This window comes from Eleutherodactylus coqui, chromosome 6 (genome assembly GCF_035609145.1).
Source record: "Eleutherodactylus coqui strain aEleCoq1 chromosome 6, aEleCoq1.hap1, whole genome shotgun sequence".
In the NCBI taxonomy this organism is placed as follows: domain Eukaryota; kingdom Metazoa; phylum Chordata; class Amphibia; order Anura; family Eleutherodactylidae; genus Eleutherodactylus; species Eleutherodactylus coqui.
In genome coordinates, this window is record NC_089842.1 from 123,172,439 (window position 1) to 123,182,379 (window position 9,941).

At 46.2% G+C, this 9,941-nt stretch overlaps 1 protein-coding gene across 1 annotated transcript; it reads left to right on the forward strand.

The window, feature by feature from the left end:
• Positions 1-2,191: 2,191 nt before the first annotated feature.
• LOC136632543 (tyrosinase-like) lies at positions 2,192-8,735 on the forward strand. Its single transcript, XM_066607492.1, has 4 exons — positions 2,192-2,986; positions 3,432-3,645; positions 5,394-5,535; positions 8,471-8,735. The coding sequence occupies exons 1-4, from the start codon at positions 2,192-2,194 to the stop codon at positions 8,649-8,651; spliced, it is 1,332 nt and encodes a 443-aa protein (XP_066463589.1). The 3' UTR covers positions 8,652-8,735.
• The last annotated feature ends 1,206 nt before the right edge of the window (positions 8,736-9,941 follow it).

A 9,941-nucleotide genomic window follows, 5' to 3' on the forward strand; every position in this document is an offset into this window, starting at 1 on the left:
ACTGCCCCCCGTTATGCGCAAGGATAGAACGGCTGCAGTACTGCCCCCCGTTATGCGCAAGGATAGAACGGCTGCAGTACTGCCCCCCGTTATGCGCAAGGATAGAACGGCTGCAGTACTGCCCCCCGTTATGCGCAAGGATAGAACGGCTGCAGTACTGCCCCCCGTTATGCGCAAGGATAGAACGGCTGCAGTACTGCCCCCCGTTATGCGCAAGGATAGAACGGCTGCAGTACTGCCCCCCGTTATGCGCAAGGATAGAACGGCTGCAGTACTGCCCCCCGTTATGCGCAAGGATAGAACGGCTGCAGTACTGCCCCCCGTTATGCGCAAGGATAGAACGGCTGCAGTACTGCCCCCCGTTATGCGCAAGGATAGAACGGCTGCAGTACTGCCCCCCGTTATGCGCAAGGATAGAACGGCTGCAGTACTGCCCCCCGTTATGCGCAAGGATAGAACGGCTGCAGTACTGCCCCCCGTTATGCGCAAGGATAGAACGGCTGCAGTACTGCCCCCCGTTATGCGCAAGGATAGAACGGCTGCAGTACTGCCCCCCGTTATGCGCAAGGATAGAACGGCTGCAGTACTGCCCCCCGTTATGCGCAAGGATAGAACGGCTGCAGTACTGCCCCCCGTTATGCGCAAGGATAGAACGGCTGCAGTACTGCCCCCCGTTATGCGCAAGGATAGAACGGCTGCAGTACTGCCCCCCGTTATGCGCAAGGATAGAACGGCTGCAGTACTGCCCCCCGTTATGCGCAAGGATAGAACGGCTGCAGTACTGCCCCCCGTTATGCGCAAGGATAGAACGGCTGCAGTACTGCCCCCCGTTATGCGCAAGGATAGAACGGCTGCAGTACTGCCCCCCGTTATGCGCAAGGATAGAACGGCTGCAGTACTGCCCCCCGTTATGCGCAAGGATAGAACGGCTGCAGTACTGCCCCCCGTTATGCGCAAGGATAGAACGGCTGCAGTACTGCCCCCCGTTATGCGCAAGGATAGAACGGCTGCAGTACTGCCCCCCGTTATGCGCAAGGATAGAACGGCTGCAGTACTGCCCCCCGTTATGCGCAAGGATAGAACGGCTGCAGTACTGCCCCCCGTTATGCGCAAGGATAGAACGGCTGCAGTACTGCCCCCCCGTTATGCGCAAGGATAGAACGGCTGCAGTACTGCCCCCCGTTATGCGCAAGGATAGAACGGCTGCAGTACTGCCCCCCGTTATGCGCAAGGATAGAACGGCTGCAGTACTGCCCCCCGTTATGCGCAAGGATAGAACGGCTGCAGTACTGCCCCCCGTTATGCGCAAGGATAGAACGGCTGCAGTACTGCCCCCCCGTTATGCGCAAGGATAGAACGGCTGCAGTACTGCCCCCCCGTTATGCGCAAGGATAGAACGGCTGCAGTACTGCCCCCCGTTATGCGCAAGGATAGAACGGCTGCAGTACTGCCCCCCGTTATGCGCAAGGATAGAACGGCTGCAGTACTGCCCCCCGTTATGCGCAAGGATAGAACGGCTGCAGTACTGCCCCCCGTTATGCGCAAGGATAGAACGGCTGCAGTACTGCCCCCCGTTATGCGCAAGGATAGAACGGCTGCAGTACTGCCCCCCCGTTATGCGCAAGGATAGAACGGCTGCAGTACTGCCCCCCCGTTATGCGCAAGGATAGAACGGCTGCAGTACTGCCCCCCCGTTATGCGCAAGGATAGAACGGCTGCAGTACTGCCCCCCCGTTATGCGCAAGGATAGAACGGCTGCAGTACTGCCCCCCCGTTATGCGCAAGGATAGAACGGCTGCAGTACTGCCCCCCCGTTATGCGCAAGGATAGAACGGCTGCAGTACTGCCCCCCGTTATGCGCAAGGATAGAACGGCTGCAGTACTGCCCCCCCGTTATGCGCAAGGATAGAACGGCTGCAGTACTGCCCCCCGTTATGCGCAAGGATAGAACGGCTGCAGTACTGCCCCCCCGTTATGCGCAAGGATAGAACGGCTGCAGTACTGCCCCCCGGTATGCGCAAGGATAGAACGGCTGCAGTACTGCCCCCGTTATGTACAAGAAGTTGCAGAAAACACTTTAAAGTTCTAGTTTGATTATAATCTCTTGTTGCAGTTATATTGTTGCTGTGTAGATGTAATATTCTGATTATTTTTGTTCTCTTTCAGGAAAGGTTTTTCTGTGTTGGACACCATGTTTACTCTGTGTACGTTTTTTGTGCTGCTCCTGAGCATGGGTCACTGTCAGTTCCCCAGGCCTTGTACTGAAGGTTCTGCTTATCTGTCAAAAACCTGCTGTCCACCATGGAAGGACGGTAGCCCCTGTGGATTTTTATCTGGACGTGGCCAATGCAGAAACCATAAGGTCTTTAGGCCAATGTCTGCCTCGCGAGTGCGCCAATTTCAGGACGATCGCTTGGACTGGCCACGCTTTTATTTTGACAGCACTTGTATATGCTTTGAAAACTACAATGACTACAACTGTGGCCAGTGCAAGTTTGGTTACTATGGAGAAAAATGTAATAAGGTAAAGACCGTTGTCCGGAAAGAGATTCGTCAGCTCTCCTTCGTGGAAAGGCAAAGATTCTTCAGCTACTTGGCTTTGGCCAAAACCACAAAAAGTGCAGATTTTGTTATACTTTCCACTGGGGACAGATACCAAAAGAACACCTACCGCTTTGTAGATGCCTCCATCTATGATGTTTTTGCTTGGATCCATTATTACTCCATGCAGCCTATTCTGAGAAATGGCTCATTGGATTCTAGCTACAACTATGCCCATCGGGGTCCAGCCTTCCCTGGCTGGCATCGTCTGGGTCTCATGTTCTTGGAGAGGCAAATTCAGCTCTTAACAGGAGATGAAGACTTTGCTGTTCCTTATTACGACTGGAGAGGAGAAAAGAGCTGTTCCATCTGCACCAATGAACTCCTTGGGGCGAGTAATAGAGATGGCTTCCTAGATGAATACTCCCACTTTGCATATTGGAAAGTGAGTATCCTTGAATAACGTTAGAGTAGTTATCTCTGCTTTTCGTATTATTGATTCATCTTTAGTTTTAACAAGACCTATATAAATCCAGAGCTGTATTCAGAATTCTGCTAGCTTTGCTTTTAGCAATTTAGGTTTACGTCTCTCTTGCTACTTACTGTTTGGTGTCTCTGCAATAGACATGATGTAAACCTGGATCAGTACAAGATAATTAAAGTAAAAAATATGCAAACTTCATAAACATGTTGCTTTAAAGTATACCTGAAGCATTTTATTAGAGTCCATGAGTGTACATTAAGAATTTTTCTATTCATGGCCATAGATAAAGCACAAGAGCCCCTCTATTTGTAGTACACTACACATAAAGCATCCCCCACCCCCAACACACACTTGATGATATGGTGCAACCAACACGTGGTATGACTAATACCGTATTCTTCATCAGTCTATTTGCAGTGGGTTCAATTACCCTAATGCCTATTGCCAAAATGCTGGTGATGAGAATCAGATGGAGAAACTCTACAGAAAGCCAGGTGCAGATCCCCGAGCCAAAAGGCTTCCCTCCTTCAAAGATGTGGAGGATACCCTCAAATGGAAAGACTTTGATAGGCCCCCATACAACACTGAATCCCGAAGGAGCTTTCGAAATGCTTTAGAAGGTAGGTGATTGTCTGTTGCCTTAGCCAGTCACCAGTAAAAGTAGTCATGATTTATTCTTCAGTACCAGCTAGATCTATACACTTATGTCTAATATAAGTTGAAAACTTATTGGAAGAAAGTCCATGACATACTCAAAACTTAGACTTGTGTATGGAACATAGGAAGCAGCACCACACCAGTACTGCAGTCTCATGGGCAATTTGCCCATCCTACTGCAAACAGCAGTATCTACCTGAGCTTCTTGGCCTACTGTCAGAATAACTTCTAGTCTGGTGGTTCCCAAACTTTTTCAGCCATGGAGCCCTTTTTGAAGAAAAAGTTTCTCATGGAGCTCCAAGGTGTGGTCAGGGGAGGGGTTAGGGGCGTGGCTTATCACAACATATAATTTTTACCTCTATCATTATAAAAAGGACAGGGCTGTCCTTTTTATAAAAACGGAGTAGCGCTGGATGGGCTATTAATATACATTATATTTAAATTAACATACTGCAGAATTAAATTGTGGGGCCAGGAGAGTGACTATTAGTTCAATGGAAGTGGATGACGTGTGAAACAGCAGCTCTGCAGACGTATCACACATGATCAGCTTAGATACGTCTGCAGAGCTGCTGTATCGGAGCAGATCCTGTGAAATACATCAGCTCAGCAGACGTTATCACACAGGATCGGCTTAGATGCTGTCGGCCGAGCTGATGTATTGCACATCACAGTTGCCTCAGCAGTAATGGTGACAGAATATTGTGTATTCATAGTTTGCTGAGGATAGGACATCGGGCATATTTTACCTTTTTTGTAAGTGCATTGTTGTTGCATCATGAGTGAGATAGTAAACTCTCTTTTATTCAATGTGGGAACAGTAGATACTTGTAGAAAAGTGGAGAATCCTTTTATCTATATGAGGTCTCTGTCCCCATGTGTGGGAGAACCCTCATGGGATTGGTATGATTAGTTCTGTAGGACGATTGATGGTAAATCAATTACTCGTGCCACCCATATATTTTTGTCCCTGAGGAGCCCTCGTGATTGGAAGGGCGAAAAACGTTGGGTGAAGGAGAATGGATAGGATTCATCATAGTGCATGAGATATTCTATACAATTAGTGACAAAGTATTATTTTTGATGTAGATGAGAAAAGTTGACCTACTTTCTCATAGTTTCACCAATTGTATTGATTACCCATTATAGAGTATTTGAACATTTTTACCATCTCTAGTTCCTCTATCTACTAGGTTGTATCCCAGACACTATTTGTGGGTATCTGCATAGTTTGTTCTTATCCTTGAATTTCCCTTCCCCTGAAACTAGGGGAAAAAGGGGACAATTTAGGTTTAGGTTCCAGGTAGGGTTGTCCTACTCAGGATGGTTACCCCACATTGATGAGTTGTAGGATAGAATATTGGAGATAAAATGGGGTGTAACAGTTTTTTTGACTTGATCTGAATAAAAGTTACCTTTTATAACCTAAAGGCTCATGGGCCCAGGTGCAAAAGTTTTTCTGAAGGGCTCTCCAATTTCTCTTAACCCCTTAATGCAAAGGCATAATTTGAAGCTCCTGAGCCCCAATGCAAAACCTGTAACAGGGCCCCCCAACTATAATGCTTTTATTCATAGTCCTGGGCTCCCTATATGGAGAAGAGAGGCCTTATGAGTCCCCTTGGGCTCGGGTGCAACTGCATCCCCTATAGTTACGCCAGTGGGTCTAATATAACATGTGACTGGTCGTTTTTTTTGTTTGTTTATTTTTCAGGATTTCTGAGACCATCAGATGGGACAACACTGGAACGTAATATGCACAACTTGGTTCACATTTACTTTGGGGGAACAATGTCTCAGGTCCCCATTTCCGGCAATGACCCCATGTTCATTCTCCATCACTCCTTTATTGACAAGTGAGTTTCCCTATTTTATGTTAATTGTGAAATAATGATGCAAATATGTTAACAAACATTTCACAGGGAAAACTTTGATCCCCGCTACAAAATGTAGTGGAATCCATACTACTTGTCACCCAGCTTTCCCACAAATGTGCACAGGGGTGAGGCTGAAACAACCACTCAGTAATTTCCATATGGCATTGACATACAACTCAGAATACTGTAAAGGTAGACTGTTTGCTTCACCACTATGGTTACATATACAAAATACACTTTTGGTGACCTAGCCCTGTTCTCACATCTGCACTTTGTTGCAGTGTATCAGAGCAGTCAATACTTTTGTAAGCTAAATTCTGGAGTTCAGGATAGGAGAGAGAATTCTACTGCCTCTACACCCTCTCCATTTAGATGCAGCCTATCCCTATGGCAGAACGAGTAGCCAACAGCAAAGTCAGTCCAGTTCTCCAGGAACCCAAACCCCTAGTAACTACACCAACTCTGGAGCCACCTGTTTACCTCCCTAATTTCATGCTGCCTTTCTGTGGTGCAGGTAGTATTTCAGAAAGTACTGCTTTAGAGGTCCTTGCCTTAAGCTTACATCCTAGTTCCCTGCAATAGTCTTTAAGGACCTTCCACCTACCTCTAACTTTGTGTTTGGTGCCAATGTGCACCATGATCACTGGATCCTCACCAGCCGCTTCCAGTAATCTGTCAACCTCATCCATGATGTACTGAACTCGAGTGCCAGGAAGACAATGTACTATTTGACGATCCCGGGCTTTGTGGCAGATTGCCCTGTCTGTCCATCATTGAGTCTCCCACTACCGGGACCTGTCTAGCCCACTCTGCACTCCTTTTCCTCTTCTTAGTGGAGCAGACAGCCCCCTGGTGGTCAGAGGGCATGTCTTGCTGCAGCAGTGCTAATCCTGTAATGGCATTCCCCTCATCTGCCAACTTTGTAAACTTGTTGGTGTCTCAGTTCAGGACTAGCCTGCTTCTCTTCCCTCTACCTCTCCTCCTGTCAACCAGTTAGCTGCCTGCACTCCTGAACTACCCCCCCACCCCCACATCTACCCCAGCGAGTGCCCGCTCAGTGAGCAGCAAACTACTTTCCATGGTACCAATGGATCTCGGTGTTGTAAGCTGCTCATTTAGATCCAAGATCTTGGCTTCCAAATACACAACACACTCGCACCTTGTTCAACAGCTGGTGAAGGACTGCATACATGGCCCAATATGTACACTGGATGGCATTCAGTCATGGCGCACAGTCTAAATGGGGATCATGCAGATAGATTAGATGGAAGTAATATATGCAAACATTCAAATAGATGAGCAGTAAATAAATAGAAGTGACTCTTTAAAACTTCCTGACTCCAAAGACCCTAATCAGCACACTTAAGAAGACAGTACATGCAGAATACAGCCACACACACTCAGCTTGCACGTTCATGTTGGCACTTATCTATAATATTTCTGCTCCTCCTCTGTTTGGAAAAGCTCAGCTTATGCCAGCTACACTTGAATGGGTTGGATTCCGCATGCGGGAGCCCACAGCGGAATCCGACCCTGTGCACGGGCAGCATCTGGGAGTACCTGTATCTTTCTGTATTGCAGATGGTCCAGACAGCTCGCCATCGGTTATGCACATTACAGATTTTTATTTATTTTCTTTCTTTAACCCCTTCCCGCCCTATGATGTAAGTGTACATCATGGCAGGCTGGTACTTCCCGCAAAATAACGTACCCTTACTTCATTGGGATAGCGCGAGATCATGACTGATCTCGCTCTATCCCGCAGCGGAAGGCGGCTGTTAGTGATAGCCAGGCTCCCGACACAACAGGGGGGGGGGGGGGGGGGATCGGAGATGCCACCCACCCCGCTGTTAACCCCTTCCTTGCCGCGATCTAAGTAGATCGCGGCAGAGAAAGTGTTTACAGAGGGAGCGCGTTCCCTCTGTCTCCAGCGATGTTATCGCGAGAGCCCGGCCTGTCGCCATGGCAACAGGACGCCAGACATTGGCATCCTGTAGTGCCAATGCCTATGATCACCGTATAAGCGATAAGGTAGTAGCCCTGCCATGCCTTATCACAGCGATCATAAGTGCTGTGCTGCAAGTCCCTCAGAGGGACTCAAATGGTGTAAAAAAAAACAAAAAAAAAAACAAAAACCCTTTGTGCTTTTTCTAATAGCATAAAAAAAGGTAGAATTTAAATGGCACATATTTAGTATTGACACGTTAAAAAAAGATAAACACGCAAAATGCTAATTTTTAGCATTTTGCCTTCCAAAAAATGCAATGTGATTAAAAAAAACTCATTTTTTTTCCCCCCAAAATGGTACCAATAAAAACTACAGCTCGTCTCGCAAAAAATAAGCCCTCATAGAGCTCCGTACATAGAAAAATAAAGTTACAGGATTTTGAATGCGGCGATAGAGAAAATAAAAAATGTATTGTGTCATTAATGCTGCATGATTAACGTTGTAAAAAAAAAAAAAAAAAAAAAATCTATGGCAGAATTGATGCGTTTTCTCTCCCTGTTATCATAAAAAAAAAATAAGTTTTACGATAGTCTATGTACCCAAAAGTGGCGCCGATAAAAACTACAGTTCGCCACGCAAAAAACAAGCCCTTATACGGCCGTGCCGACGGCAAGATAAAATCCGCCAAAAATCGTCGCGTCCTTAAGCTCAAAATAGGCCCTGTCCTTAAGGGGTTAAATTGCTGCTTTTACCACGCCGTTGCTAGGCGATGACGCGGGTGGTATGGCATCCATTGACTTCAAAAATAAATTGCTAATGGATGCACGGGTGACTATCATGGATTCTGCAATCCAAATCCGGTTGTGTGCAGCCCGCCTTATAGGGCTAAAAGTAAGTGACTGATTCCCTTTGATACATTTCACTCAGTTGTGCAAATACTAAATGTCAGTAACGGTCATCTTGCAGGATACTTGAAGAGTGGCTGCGCAGACAAAAAGGAACCCCAGAAGACTATCCAGAAAATGATGAGCTAGGACAAGGCCCCGATGAATGTGTTACCCCCTACTTCCCATGTTACAGGAACAAGGATTTTCTACGCCGCTCATCTAACCTGGGATACACCTACTCCAAGTATCAGGGACTGTAATTTCATCTTTTTTTCATTTCCAGTTGACTTTGTATCATTGCTTTGTGCTGGTTTTATGGTATGTCTTCCTGCACATGTTCCTGTTTCATCCTTTCTGCTGCTACTTCCATCTATGGTTGTCTTCAGTCTGAATGGCTGCTTAATAAAGTATTCAATATTCTAAGAAATGGAGATATATTGAATGACAGGAAAGTTGTCACCCAACTTGTCCAAAAACTGACACGACTAGGGTCCTTTTAGATGGGACAATTGTCTGAGTGATGATAGCTCCTGGGCCTTCACACAGGAGACATAGTAGTTTAGTGAATGTAGGTGGAGCTGACTGAGGTCTCTTCTAGCTGCCCACCTCCATTCACAGTAAACAGGCAGTCCGCTCGTAGATGAATGACTGCCTGTTCACACCAGCTGATCATTGTTTAATTTTTATGCCTGCAGAAATGGAGCGATGATCAATAAGTAACTGATTCATCATTATTCACTAAAAGGGCCCTTAGAACTTTCTGAATTGACTATTCAACAAGAAAACTAGTAATATAACATGCAGTAAAACGTGCACAAAATAAAGCAAGAAGAATCTTAAGTTGGTCCTTGGAAATATACTGTTCCAACATCCAGTGTCCTGTTATCATACTATGTACACTGTTATCTACCTCAAGCTATTGTTTTCTGGTGTCTATTCCGGGCTCACAGCAAGATTACCCCCAATGTAATAGGTTCTACTTGCTGCACAGATATTTGTAACGATGCTGGGATTACACCAGCGTTAATGAGTCTGCTCTGCCCTTTCAGTACTGCTTACGATCCTCCAGTTGTGACCGGCTCACAGATGGCCTTCATAATGGACTTTACCTTCTTGATTGATATGAATGCACTTACATTAATAGATGAGGGCACAATGGACTATTAATTGTCGTCCTTTCACAAAATACCATGGAGTACTCTAGATGTCAGAGGTCACTATAATCATTGTAAAAGGGGTTTTATGACTTCTAATTATCTGTAGTTACTGTACATTATCTGTCCTGCTTTACACAGTAGTTAATGTACAATAGTGGCCACAGCTCTAGGGTGTATGGAGTGTGTGGGGCATTATGAGGTTGGTCCCATTACTCTTGCCAATATTTATTTTATCTGAGCAGAACCTTTAGTAAGGGAAGGAGGATCTGCTTAAAGGCCACTATATTCACTAGTGTTTAGTCTTTGTGAAAGCCCACCGGTAATGATGGGGCCAGACGACTCTTTAATGTGCATTAGGGCTGCTCCACTTTTCCCTGACCAAAGATCACGCAC